Source organism: Haliotis rubra, unplaced genomic scaffold (assembly GCF_003918875.1).
Source record: "Haliotis rubra isolate DU_JTF1 unplaced genomic scaffold, ASM391887v1 Scf252, whole genome shotgun sequence".
NCBI classification, from domain to species: Eukaryota; Metazoa; Mollusca; class Gastropoda; order Lepetellida; family Haliotidae; genus Haliotis; species Haliotis rubra.
In genome coordinates this window covers 715,748-739,365 of record NW_025766581.1, presented here as the reverse complement: position 1 = coordinate 739,365, position 23,618 = coordinate 715,748, and the positions used below count along the sequence as shown (strand labels likewise).

At 41.1% G+C, this 23,618-nt stretch overlaps 2 protein-coding genes across 3 annotated transcripts; one reads left to right on the top strand and one right to left on the bottom strand.

The window, feature by feature from the left end:
* Positions 1-450: 450 nt before the first annotated feature.
* LOC124279565 (G8 domain-containing protein DDB_G0286311-like) lies at positions 451-15,321 on the bottom strand. 2 transcript variants are annotated; one of them, XM_046715402.1, is made up of 5 exons: positions 14,848-15,321; positions 4,769-5,016; positions 4,723-4,735; positions 3,677-3,759; positions 451-3,583 (listed from the first exon to the last, which is right to left on the bottom strand). In XM_046715402.1, the coding sequence occupies exons 1-5, from the start codon at positions 15,305-15,307 to the stop codon at positions 3,467-3,469; spliced, it is 921 nt and encodes a 306-aa protein (XP_046571358.1). In that variant the 5' UTR covers positions 15,308-15,321; the 3' UTR covers positions 451-3,466. The 2 variants fall into 2 exon arrangements, with proteins under 2 accessions (XP_046571358.1, XP_046571359.1); XM_046715403.1 differs by having other exon boundaries at positions 4,723-4,734; positions 4,816-5,016.
* Positions 15,322-16,218: 897 nt separating this feature from the next.
* On the top strand, positions 16,219-21,742 carry LOC124279568. The gene is made up of 2 exons (XM_046715407.1): positions 16,219-16,331; positions 19,788-21,742. Exons 1-2 carry the CDS (start codon positions 16,271-16,273, stop codon positions 20,594-20,596), a joined length of 870 nt encoding a protein of 289 aa, XP_046571363.1. The 5' UTR covers positions 16,219-16,270; the 3' UTR covers positions 20,597-21,742.
* Positions 21,743-23,618: the final 1,876 nt, after the last annotated feature.

Here is a 23,618-nt window from a genome sequence, read left to right as displayed (position 1 = left end):
AATAGGTTGTATTCTAGAATCAAAGAATAAATATTCGCTGGAATAACACCAAACTTAGGAATCAAAGAGTGAAGTTGTAAAAGAATCTTTCTTTGCTCTGATCATCAGGTTATTTACAAAGTTATTCAAATCCAGCTTATGGGTAAACAATATTTATACTCGTTTACAACATTCAGGAGTTTACCTTTCTCTCAAGCGGACATTGACCCACATCTGCGAAATAACAGTATTTGTTTTATCAAATTTCACATCAGGCGTTAGTCATCTGATTACTCTGTAACTGTATCAAGCTGGTTTTGAATGCTCATCTGTATAGTATAGCAAAACACGAAGCCAAGAGCACCTCGAAGGATGCAGCTGTCTTCTCTTAGCTCTCAGGTAAAATAAGAGACGTCGGTTAAAATCGGCTTTGGCGTCCCTTCAAGACTCTCGAAAAAACAATAAGATAAATGAGATAAGATAGTAGTTTATTATACCAAGCGAAATGTGTGCTACATATTTACATTAAAAACATAATGATTAATAATATCAAACAAACATTGACACTGATGGTAAAAAAATAGTGAATAATTAATTGCGAGTTTCCAAGGGTAAGAGGGGTGGTGGGGTAGGATAGTGGTTAAAGCGTTCGCTCGTCGAGGGCCCGGGTTTGATTCCCCACATGGGTACAATGTGTGAAGCCCATTTCTGGTGTCCCCCGCCTTCATATTGCTGGCATATTGCTAAAAGCGGCATAAAACCATATTCATTCAATAACTCCAAGGGCAAAAGGGGAGTCAAGGCATCTCATAAAACAGAAGTCTTCAGACACATTAGTTAAAAATATTATTATAAATGTGTCCGCAAAAACAATAATAACATGGATTTTCTTCAGATTTCATATAAAGCAACACTACTGGTGATCGTATTGACTATTTATGGCAGATAAGACTTTGGACTTGCAACATGAACACTTCACACATTTAGAAACGTTTCAAAATAGCAAATGACACAAATTAAGCTGATCATCGATCGATATCCCATGTTTCGCTGAAATATGTTGAACGGTTTTTTTATGTTCTGGCTAGTGAATTCTACCCTCTTTTGGAACTAATCCAAAATGGTTTTAGAGGAAACATAAAAAAACAAAATAGATACTCAAATAATATGAGTGTAACCAGGGAGACTATATAATGTTGTAGATTATCCCTGGGGTAACAGCCGAGCTAATGATCAAAGAATATGGCAAGATCAAACAAATTAGGCCAGCAAAAGACATGAAAATATTAATAAAGGATGCTATGATATTTCTGTACAAACTACACAAAACAGAATCAAACACCGTCAATCTTAAATTTACAATGCTTTGATTCACCATTACTGGAACAATCTCAATTTTCGACCTCCTCTTTGGAAGTGTGTTAGTGGTGTATGTTTGGGTACATAAGTCATATTTGTATCACCCTCGTATCACTGGTAATGAAGTTGATATTTTTTAAAATTAATATAACGTCTCCTTGTTCTATAAACTCTGGTACAGTGCATTATTGGAGCGTTTTAGGGAATGGTAATTTTCCCTAAATGAAGTATGTTAGTACACGGTATATTGTGCTGGAGGATATCAGTGTTATGCAAAAAAATCACTGGCTACATGAAAATGTTGCATCTTAGCCTCTGATTTGACAAACGGTTAGACCCTCCAGTTGTATAATTTCTTGTTTCTATAAAATATATGCCTGAATTTTTATCCCATGGACTGTCTAGTTGTTAAGGAAGCTTATATCATGACCCAACGTTTATCGTTACTCGTTTTGCTTACAGTAGTACGGTGCTTCAGTACCAGTAGAAGAGCATTTTAGAAAAGAGTTTCAGAGAACTTTGGCTGGGGACAGTGAGACACTGGACCGCATCTGCAATGGGAACATATATCTGTATAAGTGAACAGACCGACGGTGAAAACTATGGTTGTATGATAAACTAATGTCCAAAAGAAACGATACAAAACATTTTAACAAAACATATTTTCAATATATTTTTTAATTAAGCATTCCTTTTTGTATGAATACATGTTTAGGCGTTTCCAACGTTCCAAACCAAACGTATTCGATCTAAAAATCCGGGAACATTTGATCAATTGCAAACAAAACACCCACTCTGCCAAAATGATGTTACATCCGGCATGTGCAGTTCAACTGTGTAAAACTGCTGACTCGGCACGTTGGGATCAAAGCAACAAAAAGCAAAGAAAGAAGTGCCACGTTTGACAGGTATTGAGGGAGTGAGAATCGTTGGAGGTGGTCCAACAGGGAGCAACGCACACCGACGTCGCTAGAAGGTGAGGATGCGCGCGCATAACCGTCACCAGGTTAATGCAGCGGTTGCGTCAAACAGGTTGGACAAAAGGACAGGCCGAGAAGCGGGAGACCAAGGGTGACCACGCCTATTGAAGACCGACTCATCCTGGTACTTTATCTCCGGAACCGCTTCATCACGGCCACGATAACGGCAAGGACGGCACTGCAACACGTGATAAGTCGACAGACCGTGTACAAGAGACTGCAGGCTCATGGTATCCGAGCACGTCGCTCCTACCGCGGAGCGGTAACAACAGCGATCCAATAGACTGGTGTGGGCCAGGTGACTTCGACGTTGAACTGGGCACGGGTCATGTTTTCCGACAAGAGCAGAGTTTGCATCTTCAGGAACGATGGGCTTCAGCGTGTGTACCGAAGAATTTGTGAACGTTTGGCCATTCGGAGGCGGAGGTTTAATGGTTTAGGGTGGAAATTGCGGTGACACCAAAACGAGGCTCGCCGTTTTTCTAGGAAACCTGAATGCACAGCGTTATCGAGATGAAATTTTACAACCAGTTGTGGAGCCATTCATCCAACAACAGCCTCGTGGAATCTTTTTCCAGCACAATAATGCGAGGCCACATACGGCAAGGCTGACTCAGAACTTCCTCGCCATCGCCAACATTCAGGTTGTATAAAAGTCAAACAATATGGATGACAACTTCTTCTTTCTTGTATGTCACAACGTTTCTGGGCTATTCCTTGCCCCTTCGTCAGGGGCACAATTCACCTGACGAAGGGGCAAGGAATATCTGTTGCATACAATAAAGAAGTTGTCATAATATTTGCCTTTTATTTAAGACGTGTGTTGTGACATTTTCCCCACTTGCCTCGTCATATGTGTTTGAATGAAATTGTCATTTTGGATCCCTCGCGTCTTTACAGGCCTGTCCGAATGATTGTAAAATATTGATTGAAATGATTTTTGTACACGCGTTAGAGAAATAATTCTCAAATGAAATCTACCAATCTAAAATTTCTGTATCGTTTTGCTTTTCTTTAATGTCAATTCAAACACGTGGTATCGTTTCTTTTGGACACTATTTTACTTAATGTAATGATATGAAGATACTGCAAAATACAGAACTTCGTCGTGTCTTTTTTATGGGTATTAGTAAACAAACGATTTGGCTTTATCTATTTCCTGCAATGAAGGAACGGTCTTTTGGAAATTTGGCAGCTTCCGGTAGCGCCCTTTCCATCCTCCGGTGACTCGAACTCTCCGGATCGTCTTTAAGACAAGTCAAAATCTGAAAACATACATACAAATCAATTCGGTAAAACAATTCGAACATAAATGTAGTATACTCTGCAAGAAAAGTCATCATTAGTTTGATCCTCACCTGATGTCGTTTTCTGTAGATGAGATAGAGAATGGCACATGCTATCAGCACCAGAGCGGGATACAGGAGCTTCTTGAGCCAACCTATGACAGCGTGCAAAGTGAAAACTCTAATGAGAAATATGTAAAGGAAACTTTGTACCAGCTCATACACTGCAGTTGGTCCTGACATTTACTTGTGATGATACTGCAGTAATTAACTTTGGAAAACATGAAACGGAGTTCTTCGTTCACATTGAAGGTGCGGATTATGAGGCACGACTGAAAGGCAATCGTTTTAGAAAGGTACCAACCAAGGATTTCGATCTATAGATCACAATGCAGACGACGAATCGATTCCGTCAGGTATCAGAAACTGATATTGATGAGGTGATTAGAAACACTGCCAGGAAAACCCTGCCCGGTTTTGTTGTTCCTTTTAGACAGAAAGATCTCATTTTAAGCATGAGTTTTGTTTGCACTGTATTAGCAACTAGTCACAACCATACGCCGCCGTCTTGAACGACCTTCACCTTGGTGTACCGCTAAGTATTCTTACGCGAATGCTCGATTCTCTTCATATAAATTCACGTACGATTTGCTTCTTTTTTTAGAGTAATTTTAATAATGACATTATATGATCAAGAGATTAGTAACCTCGTGTGTTTCCGTATCATTAATATCATATATTAGCCATAGGCTCGCATAATACAATTTTTATTCCTAATATATATTAATGATACGGAAACACACGAGGTTAATAATCTCTATGTATTACTGACACTATTCAATACATTAAAAATCTAAAACCTTATTATGCTGTACATGTAATTGGAACTTGAAACGTTGTTGCAGTCACAATTGTCTTTGAGCATTTCTGGTGTCCCTCGCCGTGATGTAGCTGGAATATTGCTAAAAGCGGCGTAAAACCAAACTCAGTCAGTCAGTCAGTCTTTGAGTGTCTGCTTGTTTTGCAATGTTCTTTTTGATGTAATTATGGAGATAGATTGTGGAAAATTGTCAATACCAAAGCGTTGTTAAATAATAACACCTGTGAAGATAAGATACCTGTTATGTCCGCTTTGGGGGGTTCAGTCGAGCCGTTTGTTGCGACTTTTGTCTGATTCGCTGGCGGCGGTGTTGTCGGATCTGCTGCCGGGCCTGTTGTCTGATTCGCTGGCGGCGGTGTTGTCGGAACTGCTGCCGCGCCTGTTGTCTGATTCGCTGGCGGCGTTGTTGTCGGATCTGCTGCCGGGCCTGTTGTCTGATTCGCTGGCGGCGGTGTTGTCGGAACTGCTGCCGGGCCTGTCGGGTGTGTTGTCGGGGTTGCTGTTTTACTCGCGTCCAAAAAATTAGTGGGCCCTGAAATATCAAAGACAGGATTACGGGACATTTTTTGTCTTCTGTTCGTTTCTATCAAGGGCGCCACCTTTTACATCGAGATTTAAATCCTATCGGGTTTCAGACATATTTATTTCAATATGTTGGATACTAACATAAATGATGTCGTTGGTACTTATTCTAACTATTCCCGGTTTTCACGTAGGCTAGTTCGTACGTGTGTGCCAAAGCTGGTCCTATTGTATCAAATACATTGTACATTTTTTATGTGGACATTCCAAGAGCTCCCATCTGATTAACACATCGAAATTAGTCGGCTTTCTTTGCAACAAAAAGTTTGTTTAGCCTGTATCCAGTTTATTTATGATTTCGGTCTTTTAAAGCGACAAAACCCTTGTACGACGTAAATTTTTATTACAATTTACCGCGTTATCACAATTTACCGCAGTGTTATTACAATTTACCGCGTTATTACAATTTGCCGCAGTGTATTACAATTTACCGCAGTGTTATCACAATTTACCGCGTTTTCTAAGATGCCTAGCGGTTAGAAAAATCGAAAAAAAAATACATGATCAGGCAATAAAGGTATAGTTTTTTGATGACGTAACAATTGAATGACGTTATCCCGTCACTGCGCCATTCTAGTGTGCCCCCTCGTAATCGAACCATTTTACATTACGTCACAATGTAAGCGACGTCACGATGCATGTCAGTTGTCATCGCCTCGTACGGCCTCCTACAGTAAACTACACCGTTGCATCCAGTTTCTTGGTTTGCTGTTGCTTCACGCAGCTAACATCACTGGTGGAAACATTACGTTTATGTTTTACGACGGTTAAAATGTGTCATTTCGACTCACAAGTTTTCAGCGACACGGTAACGTTCGTAATGTTTACATTCCAACAATGCAATTGTGGAATGTCGCTTGACTACTCAACTTCCTCTGGATGTACTGATCTAAACTTACGCCGGTAGTAGAAATGCAACGTTCATATTGCCCCATATGGTTTACGTTAATGACAGATGTAATTAAAATAATTCAAAGAAGATATTTAATCCGAACGTAAACCGTCATCAAACTGTTATCATTTGTTTTTTTCTGGTAACGTTCGTCTTAACGTAGGGGGCAGACATATCAATAGAACAGCGCGCCAGTTAGCCCTGTGCGAGGATTCTTTATTTAGGTCACCGACACCGTCGTTTGTTTTCTGCCTTAAATTAATCGTAATTATCTTTAGAAAGTATTAAATTTGGCATCTTAGAAAAGAAATACAGTTCGCCCTACCACCATGTATAGTGTAATAAAACACACTTTCGCCCTGAACTATTATAACGTTAAAGCACTCGGACGCAAGCGTCCTCCGTCCGAGTGCTTTAACGTTATAATAGTTCAGGGCAAAAGTGTGTTTTATTACACTATACATGGTGGTAGAGTGAAGTGTATTTCTTAATTAGTGCAGTGTTATTACAATTTACCGCGTTATCACAATTTACCACAGTGTTATTACAATTTACCGCGTTATTACAATTTACCGCAGTGTTACTACAATTTACCACAGTGTTATCACAGTTTACCGTGTTATCAAAATTTACCGCAGTGTTATTATAATTTACCGTGTTATCACAATTTATACCGCAGTGTTATTACAATTTACCGCAGTGTTATCACAATTTACTGCATTGTTATTACAATTTACCGCAGTGTTATCACAGTTTACCGCAATGTTATTACAATTTGCTGCAGTGTTATTACAAAATACCGCATTTACCGCAGTGTTATTACAATTTACCGCAGTGTTATTACAATTTACCGCAGTGTTATCACAATTTACCGCGGTGTTATTACATTTTACCGCGTTATCACAATATACGTCGTAACAAACCCTCTCCATATCAACAAGCAAGAACTTCTGAAACAGAGAACCACTTTATCATAGTATGTGTTTATGAATCACTATCGAATAGTGTTCGCGAAAAGGGGACCGTGTCACATGTAAAGATAAGTCAGTTGTTCACCTGAAGAGGGACATTTTGCCAGGAATCATTTCAGTAACTGATGTAGGGGTTGAAAATACCATTGCCCGACGCTCGGGCCGAGTGGAAATCTCCGGTCGGTCAAGTTAATATCCACATTAAACTTTACCGTGGAACAGTAGTGCCAAACTACTGAAATGTTTTGATTTATGTATATTGATGATGAAATACAAATGCAATTCCTACCAACTGATAAAGATTATTTGCAAAAGAAACCAAATTATTAATTGTGGTCAGGTGAAATTAATATTTGGTCAAGTGGATTTTGAAAGTTTACTGGACCTGTGTCCAGTGGAGTTTTGAAAAAAAACTTCAACCCCTGCTGATGCATCAAATTTGGAACCTTCCCACATGGTTCCTATAAACTCTTTTGAATCTCTCCTGAGGCCTTTAAAGGTCTAACATTGATCAAACATTTACTGACAAAGATTGGTATGGCTCAGGTTAAAGTCTTCGGAGAAAGAACATGCTTGGTTGCACCTCATAGACCAATGACTGCACTATTTGAAGATTAATCTGTACTAAGGGACAGTTGACTAATGGAAAGTTGATGTCAATCCCCTTGTTCTTTAAGGCTTGAGTAATGTTCTCACTTCAAATCTTTATGCAGAGAACCCGTAAAGATCCGGGTTAGATTTGGTCTTACTTGCCGTAAGAGGCGACTAACGGGATCGGGTGGTCAGGCTCGCTGACTTGGTTCACACATGTCATCGTATCCCAGTTGTGTATATCGATGCTCATGATGTTGATCACTGGATTGTCTGGTCGGAAAACAAGCCAAAGGCAAGGAAATAGGAACATTGATCAGCCAGAGCCCATATTTCTATGTCCAATGGTTAGAAACATGACAGAAGCCTCACATAGTGCTCTTTGTCATACGAACTAAACCTCTTTACCACTACGGTTACTACTAACAAAAGGTGCGTTTTGAGGGCATGAATCATCCATTAATTAAACGTATATGTACAGTTATGTATCTTAGTGAAGGGCAACTGCGTTTTGCATTATGTTTGCGAGAATGAAGTTCAGGTCATATACTCAAAACATTGACATCCCTTATTTTTCAGGCACATTGATATGATATAAATAATGGTTCCTCGTCATCAATGTTTCATGGTATTCTCTACCCCTGTGGGGCCTGTGGGGCCTGTTGGGTAGCCTAGTGGTTAAAGCGTTCGCTTGTCACGCCAAAAACCTGGGTTCGATTCTCCATATGGCTACACTCTGTGAATCCCATTTCTGGTGTCCCCCGCTGGAATACTGCTGGAATATTGCTGGAATACTGCTGGAATATTGCTAAAAGCGGCGTAAAACTAAACTCACTCACTCACACTACTAACAATAAAACATATTCTGAGCCGATGATGTTATATTTCCAATGTGTATATCTAAATAATGTTTTATAGTTAAAAAAGTGTAAAATATGTAGGGGTATTGAGGGGGAAACAACTATTGCGATAGCGATAGTCTATTGCGACCAATAGTTATTTTTCTCCTTGAATTGTCTCATTTGAAGTCATTTCCCAAATGAATGCATAGTTTATATCAAATAAAAACAAGTTGAAGTACGTTTCAGTCCCTTTTAAAACTGACAAGAAATTTAAAACCCAGATCAAGTAAACAGTTCAAACATACACTCAATGAAGCTGCAAGTCTGCACTCAAACATCCTGTATTTTGCGCTGCGCATTTATCAACGGATGTCAATGACTAAGCTATCGATACTCACACATACTATGGATGCATTGATATTTTTTCTTTCTTTTATCGATTAATAGCTATCGGAGAGTCAACAACTTCAATCCATCGATAGTTCGATGCATCGTTACAGCCCTAAATATATGTGTGTTCAGTGTGAAATAACTTCTGTGTAAATTAACATCAAATAAATTAAAATAATGTTCTTCAGGTGTATACTTCAGTTACAAGTACACATTTGCCAATACATGATCAAATATTAGTACAACTACAGACAGACTGACAGACAGGCAGGCAGGCAGGCAGGCAGACTGACAAACAGACAGACAGACAGACAAACAGAAACCGATTTAAGTACTTGGGTTATTTTTATCGAAGCATCTCAATCCTTACGAGCATTCTGATAGTTTTGTCGTATTTTCGATAATAACATTCACCAATGGGGGACGAGTCTTCTTGCAGTTAACGGAACGGTGCTACAGGTAACGAATGCGCCTTGTTCATGTTGTTGTGTCTGTAAATTGTTCGCGCTTACTCTTATATAGTTGCACTGCGAGAATAGAAACACGACTCGCGTTGTTTATGTTGTTGTGTCTGTAAATTGTTCGCGCTTACTCTTATAGTTGCACTGCGAGAATAGAAACACGACTCGCGTTGTTCATGTTGTTGTGTCTGTAAACTGTCCGTGCTTACTCTTATAGTTGCACTGCAAGAATAGAAACACGACTCGCCTTGTTCATGTTGTTGTGTCTGTAAACTGTTCGCGCTTACTCTTATAGTTGCACTGCGAGAATAGAAACACGACTCGCCTTGTTCATGTTGTTGTGTCTGTAAACTGTTCGCGCTTACTCTTATAGTTGCACTGCGAGAATAGAAACACGACTCGCCTTGTTCATGTTGTTGTGTCTGTAAACTGTTCGCGCTTACTCTTATAGTTGCCCTGCGAGAATAGAAACACGACTCGCCTTGTTCATGTTGTTGTGTCTGTAAACTGTTCGCGCTAACTCTTATAGTTGCACTGCGAGAATAGAAACACGACTCGCGTTGTTTATGTTGTTGTGTCTGTAAACTGTTCTCGCTTACTCTTATAGTTGCACTGCAAGAATAGAAACACGACTCGCGTTGTTCATGTTGTTGTGTCTGTAAACAGTTCGCGCTTACTCTTATAGTTGCCCTGCGAGAATAGAAACACGACTCGCCTTGTTCATGTTGTTGTGTCTGTAAACTGTTCGCGCTTACTCTTATAGTTGCCCTGCAAGAATAGAAACACGACTCGCGTTGTTCATGTTGTTGTGTCTGTAAACTGTTCGCGCTTACTCTTATAGTTGCCCTGCAAGAATAGAAACACGACTCGCGTTGTTCATGTTGTTGTGTCTGTAAACTGTTCGCGCTTACTCTTATAGTTGCACTGCAAGAATAGAAACACGACTCGCGTTGTTTATGTTGTTGTGTCTGTAAACTGTTCGCGCTTACTCTTATAGTTGCACTGCGAGAATAGAAACACGACTCGCGTTGTTTATGTTGTTGTGTCTGTAAACTGTTTTGCTTACTCTTATAGTTGCACTGCGAGAATAGAAACATGACTCGCCTTGTTCATGTTGTTGTGTCTGTAAACTGTTCGCGCTTACTCTTATAGTTGCACTGCGAGAATAGAAACACGACTCGCGTTGTTCATGTTGTTGTGTCTGTAAACTGTTCGCGCTTACTCTTATAGTTGCACTGCGAGAATAGAAACACGACTCGCCTTGTTCATGTTGTTGTGTCTGTAAACTGTTCGCGCTTACTCTTATAGTTGCACTGCGAGAATAGAAACACGACTCGCCTTGTTCATGTTGTTGTGTCTGTAAACTGTTCGCGCTTACTCTTATAGTTGCACTGCGAGAATAGAAACACGACTCGCGTTGTTCATGTTGTTGTGTCTGTAAACTGTTCGCGCTTACTCTTATAGTTGCACTGCGAGAATAGAAACACGACTCGCGTTGTTCATGTTGTTGTGTCTGTAAAACTGTTCGCGCTTACTCTTATAGTTGCCCTGCAAGAATAGAAACACGACTCGCGTTGTTCATGTTGTTGTGTCTGTAAACTGTTCGCACTTACTCTTATAGTTGCACTGCAAGAATAGAAACACGACTCGCGTTGTTTATGTTGTTGTGTCTGTAAACTGTTCGCGCTTACTCTTATAGTTGCACTGCGAGAATAGAAACACGACTCGCGTTGTTTATGTTGTTGTGTCTGTAAACTGTTCGCGCTTACTCTTATAGTTGCACTGCGAGAATAGAAACACGACTCGCCTTGTTCATGTTGTTGTGTCTGTAAACTGTTCGCGCTTACTCTTATAGTTGCACTGCGAGAATAGAAACACGACTCGCCTTGTTTATGTTGTTGTGTCTGTAAACTGTTCGCGCTTACTCTTATAGTTGCACTGCGAGAATAGAAACACGACTCGCGTTGTTCATGTTGTTGTGTCTGTAAACTGTTCGCGCTAACTCTTATAGTTGTACTGCGAGAATAGAAACACGACTCGTCTTGTTTATGTTGTTGTGTCTGTAAACTGTTCGCCCTTACTCTTATAGTTGCACTGCGAGAATAGAAACACGACTCGCGTTGTTTATGTTGTTGTGTCTGTAAACTGTTCGCCCTTACTCTTATAGTTGTACTGCGAGAATAGAAACACGACTCTCGTTGTTTATGTTGTTGTGTCTGTAAACTGTTCGCCCTTACTCTTATAGTTGCACTGCGAGAATAGAAACACGACCCGTGTTGTTCATGTTGTTGTGTCTGTAAACTGTTCGTGCTTACTCTTATAGTTGCACTGCGAGAATAGAAACACGACTCGCGTTGTTCATGTTGTTGTGTCTGTAAACTGTTTGCGCTTACTCTTATAGTTGCACTGCGAGAATAGAAACACGACTTGCCTTGTTTATGTTGTTGTGTCTGTAAACTGTTCGCGCTTACTCTTATAGTTGCACTGCGAGAATAGAAACACGACTCGCGTTGTTCATGTTGTTGTGTCTGTAAACTGTTCGCGCTTACTCTTAGGGCCATTTCGATTATGCTGAACCGGTTTCGGTTTCTGGAAAACCATGCACTCGTTTATGTCGAAACCTAAAACTAGGTTCTGAAACTTCGAAACCATCTCCGAAGCAGGTTTCGCAGTTTCGGTTTCGCGTTCTGTCACAACAAACATGGCGGAAAAGATATTGGGGGCAAAATAGAGCAGCAGTTTCTGTAACCAAAATAATGATAAAAATCAACTGAGAACCAGGAAAATATTATTTAAAACCCCAGTCTATTGAACATGACTATTTTATGTAACTTGTGTACATATAATTACTTGTACCAGTATAATGACATACACGCAAATATTTACTTCCAAAAGCATCTCATCTCTTCATTATTTGTTAACTCCCTGATAAAATGACAAAAAAATATAACCCGTGGCAATGCTGTCATTTGGTTCGTTCCTCATATATACTCAGCAGCAAAAACATCAGTACGAATTCAAAATTTGAGAGGCACTGTAATCAAATCATTACAGAAATGGACATAATAAGCTGATCAAAAACATATTTTGTGTACAATATCTTGACACATCAATGAATAACTCAATTTCAAGACATTACGTGAATGTTTGCAGTTTCTTCAGACTCTTGACTTCAGTATCTAGTGTGACCACCACGAGCGGCAATAACTGCAGCACAGCGTCTATGCATGGAGTGCACCAATCGATTGATGAAGGCCATTGGCACCTTGAACCACACTCTGAGAAAGGCCTGGCGCAATAAATCGGCTGTGTTCGGCCTTGGTATGATATGATTCAGCCCCTCGGAATTTCATCCCAGAGATGTTCAACTGGGTTTAAATCAGGACTAAGGGCTGGCCACTGCATAATGTTGACACCGTTTTGCTGTAGGAAGTCCCGTGTAGCTCTGGCAGTATGGGCCCGGGTGTTATCATGCTGGAAAATGTTGTTCCGGTGACGTGCGAAATGTGGTATGACGTGGGGTCTGAGAGCTTGGTCGATGTAGCGCACCGCTGTGATGCCGCCTCCTCTCCCTGGACCAAGGTTCTGGAACACCACAGGACCCACCCTCTGGTTCAGGCCTATTCCACCCCATACCACGATGCTTGCACCTCCCCATGAGTCTCTTTCCATAACACATTGGTCTGAGTAACGCTGGCCACGTCGTCGCCATATTCTTGTTCTGTCATCTGCAGTACTAGTTGATACGCAGTACCGACTCTCATCTGTGAACAGAACAGTTCTCCATTGCCTGTATCGCCAGTTTTGGTGTTGTAGGGCAAACAGTAGACGTTCACGCCGATGACGAGGGGTGAGGATAGGTCCCCGGTAAGGTCTACGGCAATGGAGGTTCCCGCTGTTAAGACGTCGGCGTACTGTATCAATACCGATTGGTCTTCCGTGTGTTCCCACTGCCTGGCGTGCTGTTTCGGATGGCTACATGAAGGGATTCTGAACATGCTGTCGCACAACATGGCAGTCTTGTCGTCGTTTGGTCACCCTTGGTCTGCCAGTATGGGGGCGATCATTTGTGGTGTTGGTGGCCCGGAGACGTTGCTGCAGCCTGTAGATGATCCGAACGTTGACCTGGAAGTGATTGGCAACGGCTTGTGCAGTGTGGTCAGCTTCAAGTCTTCCTAGCGCCTGGTTCCTCTGAGCTGTCATGAGAAGGGGCATCCTGCTGGCGTTGTAATGTGAATGTTTCAACCAGGTTTGGGGTGTATTTTATAGGGCTGGTCCTTGTGAACAGCACGTGCAGAATGAGTTGCACGAAAAACATGGAGAACACTGTACCATCTCCGAGATCAGGATGCGTTTTTGAGACCATTTCCTGGGTTCCATTCTGAGTTTGGGAAGGAATGTCTTTGCCCAGGTGAAGTTGGAGATGTTGTCAAAAATATACAATCAAAACATTAAATGAGTTTACAGTTTTCCGTTTCTGCGAAGGAAAATTCGAAACTGGCGTTTCTTTTGCTGCTTAGTATATAACAGCTGAGACATATAGTTTGTATCGATTTTGAAACCGGATGGTGAAACCATCCACTCGTTTATAAAACTAGAAACTAGTTTCACTTTGAAACCATATATCCGAAACTAGACACTCGTTTATAACAGGAGAAACCTGTTTCAGAAACCCAAACCAGTTTCGCAATAATCGAACAGGCCCTTATAGTTGCACTGCGAGAATAGAAACACGACTCACGTTGTTCATGTTGTTGTGTCTGTAAACTGTTCGCGCTTACTCTTATAGTTGCACTGCGAGCATAGAAACACGACTCGCGTTGTTCCAACAGCACCACAAGTGTTTCATACAGTACAGGTTTAAAAAGTAAATTCTATATAATAAAGTTGATAACATATCATGTTTATAGAGACAATGGTATACATTTTATTACACATAATTACTGGCCATTTATTACCATAGATAGAGGACGTGCTGATCATTCATAGATAGGACCGTTACTAGAAAACGTTTTGCTGAATAACATTTGTAGTTTTACGCAGCAATATTATAACCATATATATAATCGACCCTGGACTAGGTAAACCAGTGTTTGATATTATAAACACTGTCAGACAAATAACAAACAATGACTTCACCTTTGTGTCATGATGGTTATGCATGGCACATATATACTGAGGGGAAAAAATAAGGGATCACATGAAAGCACAAGTGTTCCCTTATTTTTTTCCCTCAGTATATTTTTTTCTCGATGTAACATTCAAAACGCATGAGACCCGTGAACATCCGAGTTAGAATAATGATCTTCAGTAGCCCATGCTTGTCGTAAGAGGCGACTAACGGGATCGGGTGGTCAGGCGCACTGACTTGGTTGACATATGTCATCGGTTCCCAACTGCATAGATCAATGCTCATGCTGTTGATCACTGGATTGTCTTGTCCAGACTCAATTATTTATAGACCGCCGCCATATAGCTGGAATATTGCCGAGTGCGGCGTACAACTAAACTCACTCACTCAAAACGCATGGAGACAATGAAAGGATAGCACGATATCGCACAGGGTCAACTGTGTCAGCGATTCGTATAATGTTAAAATATCTCAGCTTTAGTTATGTTCTCTATCAATCTCACCTGTCAGGTATAGAATAAGAAGCAAGCGGCACACCTTATAAGGTCCATTCGCGGAACAGGAAGATTGACACTTTTGACCATGCAGGTGTTTCCTGACCTGAGGACTCAAGTTCAACATGTTCAGTACATTACAAACATCGAGATTGGTGTTCAACATTTGCTTGGTTTCCTCGGCTGTTGCCTGCACCTTAGGAACCTCTGAAGTGCGACATAACCTGTCTACCTCATTTTGATATAGGACACAGATGTCCGGCACGTTCGTCACATTTGTTTCCTTTACACACTTTTGGAACAGCGACTCATTGACAAATGCTTCATTTGGTGGGTATCCACAGTTTTCCGAATGACGTTTCAGATCCTCGACATATCCCACCGGCTGATCTTCAGCATTTCCTAGTGTCAGCATGGATACGACCAATGTTGCACAAAATACCCAGTGTATCCTGTCCGCCATTTTCATGCACAAGCATATAACAGCCGATAACAACCCAACCCGGATTTGAAATGTGAGGCATGTGTATCCGGGTATTTACTGCTTCAGCAAAGCTTGTTTTGTGGGGCTATGAACTGCCTGAAGGCTGTATTTATAACTGCATGTGTAGAGCACAGCGAACAACATGACAAACAAACAAACTGTAGTCAATCCAAGGACTTGGTGCATTAAAGCTGACTGGGTACGCACTCGGGTTAAAATAAAATAGCAATTGGATTGTCATCTATCCATGTCACGAGGCTCGAGGACATGTCATCTATCCATGTCACGGTACCCCGTGTTCGAAGACTTTTTATCTATGCGTGTCACGGTGTTCGAAGACATTTCATCTATGCGTGTCACGGTGTTCGAAGACATTTCATCTATCCATATCACGAGGTTCGAGGACATGTCATCTATCCATATCACGGTGTTCGAAGACATTTCATCTATCCATATCACGAGGTTCGAGGACATGTCATCTATCCATATCACGAGGTTCGAGAACATGTCATCTATCCATGTCACGGTACCCCGTGTTCGAAGACTTTTTATCTATGCGTGTCACGGTGTTCTAAGACATTTCATCTATGCGTGTCACGGTGTTCTAAGACATTTCATCTATGCGTGTCACGGTGTTCGAAGACATGCCATCTATCCGTGTCACTGTGTTTGAAGAAATTTCATTTGTCCATGTCCCTTCCATGCCACCATCCTTTTCCATCGTCTTTCACGAACAAAAACCCAGCAGTATACTGGCGACACCGGAGGACATTTGTGCAGTGTCAAGATAGGTGACCCGTTCAAAACAGGGCCGATTTTTATATCGCTCATACCAATACAACACACACACACACACATTTTCACATAGTGTCAGGACATGTATTTGCATCCCGCCATCACATGGCAATCGCTCAGAGGAATCTAACTTGCAGCTTTGCTTAATTTCCTATGCTGGATTGTCACAGGTGGTACATCTTGAAACAAGACAGCGACATGAGTGTGAGCTACGGTAAGTGGCGTTTGTCCGGTTTACAATACAGTGTAGCTCATCATCGTCTTCTTCCTTTTGATGATGTTGTTGATGATGATGTTGATGCTACTGCTGTTGATGTTGTTGATGATGGTAAGGCTGATGATGACAATAATGATGCTGTTGATATTGTTGCTGATACTGCTGATGCTCTTCATGTTGATGGTGTAGATGTCGAGGATGACGAAGTTCATGATTATGCCATACGTGACAAGTTTCGGGTGCAGCTGTTTTAAGTGTGCATGTTTTTGTTTATTTCTATGCATATTTCCAGGACTGCAGGGTGATAGCTGTAGTTATAAGTATAAAGCTTACTGTGTGGTGTAGCAGGGAGTTGGTCCTGAAATATCGTAGGGTAGGATATACCATAAATGAATATCAGTACGTTGAAAACACATGGAATTAAACGTCTTTAAGGAACTAGAGACAAACAGACTCGTTTATCTAAACGTTCACTTGGCAAGCGAATAGTCAGGCTACATTAAATCAGAACATGACAGCTACACTCTTTATTATAATCAAAATCACTGGTTTATACACCAGAATACAATTGTTATTCGCTGCTCATAGAAACGCATTTATACGATGTACGGACTGTAAAATGATAATGTATAGCATGATATGTAGGGGTGGGTATTGCAGAGAATATTCATATTGCGATATATTGCGATGCGAAAGCATGTATTGCGATATGCATTGCAATATATTGCATGAAGTATTTTTAAAGAAAAAACTACTTATATTCGAGTTACTGCTTGATTTATAGAGCAAAAACACAAGAAAATCACTATGCTTGATTAAGCTTTAATAACAAATTTTAATCATGATAAAATAAAAATGTGAATAATATTTGGCACAAATGAAACAAGGAAATATCCGAAGATTTCCGAGTGTTACGACGTTTTCCGAATGCATGTCAAAATACCGGTTTTCGATCAGCGTATCGCAATACGTATCGTTTTCATGTCTGAACCGGTAAATACCGGTAAATCGGTTATATTGCGCAGCCCTAATGATATGTATCAACAATAACTAAACAGGTTTATTTAATGAATATATATATTTCCACGCGTCTCACTGTGAAGTGACTCACATTGTTAGAGGAGACTGTAGGAAAAGTTCGTTGTGTTCAAAAAGAGATGGGATTCCTTAAGTCTAGTTGATGCTGTTAGAAATACTAGTATATACTAGTATATAGTCGGGCCATATATTTTCCTTGTCTCGCGATGAGATTTGAACCATGGACCTCCTGATCTCCACTAGACCGACCTGGAAATAAGAGGACACATTTGCCTCCAAGTGTTGTCATGTAGTGTGGACATTCTAGGATATTGTGAGTGAGTGAGTGAGTGAGAGAGTATGGTTTTACATCGTTTTTAGCAATATTCAAGCAATATCACTGCGGGGGACACCAGAAATGGGCTCACATTGTATCCATATGGGTCTTCGGTGTGACGGGTGAACGCTTTAACCACTAGGATTCCCCACGGCCTTGAGATATTGTGATGTAGGTGCATCTGGCTATAGGAACGTAAAGGATATGAGTTTAGAATGTTGTGTTAATGCACCATAAAATATAACATCTTTCAAAACTTGATTCTGTCGTATCGTTAGCTAATTCAAACTGTACAATAGTGAACTAAACCTGTGTCACAGCAGAGATGGGACGTTTGCCCCAAAATATAGACAACGAAAACAAACATGAAAACAATATAGTCGATCATGTCGATCACACCCTCTAACCCATGTTACGCTTCAACCGCTAGGCTACCCCGCCGCCCCAAATTAACACTGGCAGCGAGTCGGACATTGGCCGACGCTGTCCGATATTTCAAAGTACTTTTTGTTTGTATTTGTTTGACAAATTAGGCCATTCCTTGTACTGGTGTGCAGGTTAGGTCTGTAACTCTAACACAATATCAAATATGAAAGCTTCCCCAACTCCAATTCCGAGTGCAGAAGCTGAGCATGTTAGGTACACTTCTGCCTCAAAATGATATTTACCTGCAGTAACGTGCAGTAAACTTGGACGAAGTACTGTGACTATGTGCCGCAGTCCACCCAGCTGTGAATGGGTACCTCGTAAGGATGTGAAAGCCACATTAACTCAGTGCGCCTAGTGGTTGCATGAGTTGTATGTTCCCCAGGGAGTTGAAATTGATAATACAATGTGCGTTTGAGATTGACAGCCAATGATCGAGGGAAAAACAACTTGAGAAGCGCCTTAGAGTGATCTAGAAGTCGTTCAAATAGGGCGCTACAGAAATGTGGCATATACTAATGTTTGAAAGAGACACAGGAATAAATATTGGGAACATAGTAAGAGTGGATGTAGATTTTAAACAAGTCCATTATCCTATCATAGCTGTTAATTTCCTACATGAGGAGGGCATTTTTTGCCCATTCGATTGAAGCGGGTGAGTTCGCTCTGCGGAAACATAAGGCACGCCATAAACATGAGTGTGGGTTCAAATCCTAGTTCAAGCGATTATGTTGTTGGGTTTGTGAGCACCATGCCAATGTTGATGGGTTTGACCAAAGTGATAAACATCTCGCTGTCCTCCGACATGAAGCCGGCACGCCATGGTATAAGCTGAATACTGTTGAAAGCAGTGTTAAACCCAACTCACTCACTCACTCTTCAACACGCGTTAAATATTTACCACTGGGAATGTCTTTTTGTGATATTGAGTATTTGAACTTTCAGGAACGCGAATATTCCTCCTAGGATTTAATATGGTCTTTGTAAGCAATATTAACTTCTAGCAGAATAATCCTTATTTGTCTGGTGAAAATTGACTTGCTTTGCATGTGTTTGTCATGAGTGAGTGAGTGAGTATGGTTTCACGCCACCTTTAGCAATATTTCAGCAGGGGAAACCAGAACTGGCCTTCACACATAGTGCCCATGTGGGGGAATCGAACCCGGGTCTTTAGCCTGACGAGCGAACGCCTTAACCACTAGACTACTCCACCGCCCCTGTTTGTCATGGAGGCCACTGGTGGTGCTGGAAGCGAACACCAGGTGTTCACCAGTCTCTGATAGTCATCAGAAACATCGTCAGGCTTGCTGACCTGGTTGACACATGTCATCGTATCCCAATTGTGTAGATCGATCCTCATGCTGTTGATCACTTGATTGTTTGACTCGATTATTTCAGACCACCGCCATATAGCTGGAATAGTGCGGCGTAAAACTAAACTCACTGACTCAGTCACAAGCACATGCTTATGAATATACAAAGGACATTGTTAACATCTTTGGTATTTCTAGAAATCTAAACCATAATTTTACGATTCTTAACAAAGACTCATGCTAGTGCTAATATAATGCTAATGAACACATGCCTGTGAATGTACAAATGAGTTATCTCTGATGATTATGGAAATAGTCTTTATCAATTGTATTCACAGAAGGACATGTTTTATGTTTCAGAATGCGAGGAAAGCATCAACATCCGCACCGACGGTGACACGGAAACACCGGAAGTTGTTGACGTGGCAGTTCTGTCCGTGAAAGGCTCCCTGGTTATGGTGGTCTCTGACCACAACAATAACTGTCTCAAATCCTTCTACACCAAGGATGGTCGGAAACATAATACAAAGGTAAAGACGAAAGGAAAACCCCTAGGTCTAGCAAAACTTTCCTCCAATAGGATTGCAGCAGCCGTGTGGCCAAATCGTCTAGTTCTGGTCGAGGCAACTCCAGATCTTCAACTCCTGTCTGTTCTGGAGACATGCAGGCAATATCGTGGTCTGGCAGCCTTGGCTGATTCAACATTAGCTGCAGCTTCTCTATCACAGTACATCGATATCCTGGACGGTAATGGAGACGTGCTGAGGTCCATTCCAGTCCCCATCACAGATCAGAACATGGGACCGGTGTCATATTTTCTTCACGCGTCACTGAGTACTAATATTCTGGTGTCGGACTATGGATCAAAGTCTGTTTATTGCGTCACTTCATGGGGAGGAGTTGTCTTCACTTACACGCCCAGAGGGGAGACAGAATTAAAAGAACCACGAGGAATTACCGTCACGAGATCCGGGGATATCCTCCTGGCAGACTGGTCAGCTAATGCCATAATACACCTGTCAGAAGATGGTCAGTTCGAAAAGAACATTTTGTCTGGAGAAGACGGAGTGGCCAAACCCTTCGGGTTATGTGTCGATGACCAGGATCGACTTTACGTCTGTCTTCCGGGTGGTGAAGTCAAGGTCTTCCGGCGTACATCGCTTGGATGAACTTTTGTCAGAGATGATCTTCTGGCTCTGTGCTTTGACGTTTCATTGTGAAAAGGCCATTTAAAGAAGTTAGTATTTTGATGCACATCCTGATGTTTTGTTCGTTACCGGTTTAAACCTGCACTAAAATATTTCGGCTATATGGCAATAACCTACTCTGGACATAAAAACTCTAGTGATTGACATCATGATCATCTATCTACGCAATTGCATGTCAGCGAGTCTAACTACCAGATCCATTTGGACAGTTCAGGATTTTCACGTGGTATGTGTCCAAACTGGATTGCTTAATGGTACAACAGTAGATGAACATTCTCATATTGTTCAATAAAGACCAAACAGCCTGTTCTCTTCCAGTAATTTACCAACCTCAGCTAGACATAAACGAGACCAGTTCAACAGCCTCATTTGTTTCGTATTTTGATCTGTGCAGAACGATTCAAAGTAATAATATACTCTCCACAAGAGTGCATGACCAAATATATGATTTCATTTGTCAACTTTACCTTTTGTACAGCAATGTTCCGATATTTTAGCTTTTTGTGTCTATATTTCACATTTTTTAAAAAGAAGAATCAAGCATACTCCTTTTTACCAACACGTCAAGGAGCGTTATACGACTCTCGCTAAAAATGTTTTAATCGGTATTGCAACATTCAACGCCTCAGCAACTTTTGAAATACACTTAGATTGCTACAGGACGTTTAAGTTTTGTTTCGGGTGAACAGTTGACTTGTCCTTGCATGTGTTTGTGACAGGTGCCACAGTGGGGCAGGATACGCTCATGTTTTTGCGAACATCTGGCAGCATAACTGGTTGGTGAATATTCATAAAAACATGCTGATGATAATGAATCGTGGAATGGATGTACAATGACAGAGGTTTATGACAAGAAAATGGTTCACATGAATTGTATGTATATTTGTGATCGTGGTTATTTAGAGTGAGTGAGTGAGTTTAGTTTTAAGCCGCACTCGGCAATATTCCAGCTTTTGTGGCAAGCATGGGTTGCTGAAGACCTATTCTACCCCGGATCTTCACGGGTCTGATTATTTAGAATACAAACATGTAGTCGCAGTGTATATAAGCATCGCTATTTGCTGAGATGACATGTTTGATAAAATTTCAAATACAAACCGCTGTAATTCAATGCACACTTTGTAATATCATTGCATTCATATCATGGTTGTTACAAAAAGAAAACATCACATATTTTCATTTTATTAAAAATCCATATGAAAATATACTCCATGAATCTAAACAGCGAACGCGATTGACCAATATTTGCACACGTATGATATAGTTTAATAAGTGACAGGCTGTTTAATAGCAAGTAAGCTATAAATCACAGCATCCATTGTTAGTATGATAATTATCAAATGATGAAAGATAAGTACTCGAACAAATAACGCACCTTGGACTGAATATACATCCAGTGCATCACGGTATGAAAACGCGTTTTGGGATATGACAACTGGAATAATCCCAAGGTAGATAACCGCATTTCCTGAGAGACACTATAGTTCCAATTAACCCTGAAAAGATCAAACTACAAAAACATGCATTTGTCATTTAAAATCACAAAGTAAAATGTTTCTTCCTCGATTCAATCAATCACACGTACACCTTGCCCCACCCCGTCACCCCCGAATGTAAGGGTAGGTTTTGACACTGATGCTTTGCTATGACTGGGTATATGAACAAAGTACTAGAGGTGTCGCACGTTTATACCATAATCAATATCACTTGTACATGCAGGACTTTAATTATTTAATAATTACTTCGGTAGATTATCTTCAGCCCTTCATATTGATAAATATTAAAGGGATAGGAAAAAGAACGTTATAACCGACTTCACTTGACCAGAAAAGTAGAAACAAAGGCGTATGTGAGATTTATCATAATTATTTTACAAACAGAAATCAGTTTCCAATAATATGACTAAAATGCATAGTAATACTGGTCTTGCATTTGCCACAATTTATTAAGAAAGAGTCAAGGGGTCAAAATAGAAAATTACACAAATCAGAGTTCATTCAAAAAGTGCATAATGAGTCAGGGAACATGTCATCAATAGCGAGCACAACCACCCTGGGCATCCATGCACGCCAACACACGTCTCTTTACTGACGTCGTCAGTCGGCGGATGACGTGAGCAGGAATCCTGTTTCACAAGTCCAAGAGAGTCTGTTCAAGTTCCTGTCGGTTCCCTGGAGGCGGTACACACCGTCTCTGCTGACGATCAAGTTGATCCCAATGATGTTCAATGGAGTTCATGTCTTGAGAAGGCGCTGGCCAAGGCGACACGTTGACTTTAACGTTGTGCAGATATTTTCTCGAACAATTCTACCGGTGCGAGACTTTGCGTTGTCCTGCTGCTAAATGATTCCTCTTGTCGAACAAAGGGCACTACAAAAGGTCTCAACACTTCATCCATGTATCGCTGGGCATTTGGATTTCCTCGGATGACAACGGGTCTTGTTGTTCTCTGGCCACAAATACCGCCTCATACCACGACGCCTCCTCCATCGAACGGATGAACGTCTTGAACGCAGTTTGGCACAAGTCGCTCTCCTCTACGTAAAAATCTCTGCCATCGTTTCTGAACCGACTGAACCGACTTTCCTCTGTAAAGAGCACGCTCTCCCAGTCACGTCGCTGCCACCGACGTACAGTTCGTGCCCATTGACGGTGTAGACGGGTCAAGGCCATTCCACGGAAGGGGACGGCAGGCTCGTATACCAGCCATACCAAGCCGTCAAAGGACTGTTCGTCTGCTGATCGCGTGTCCTGGTGCTGTCGCTGCCGTTGACGTCAAGATTCTGTTCCGGAGGTGGGTCTGTCGGGTGAAACGGTCTTTGGCCGGTGTCTTGACTCTTGGACTTCCCGATCTTTGGCGATCGTTTTAACAATTAATTTAAAAGTGTTAACTTTCTTTTGCCCGGTAGTATATATCCAATATTTGTTCCGTGTTTAGCTTACACTTCCTGTTTCTTTAGTTTAACAATATACAGCATTTCTG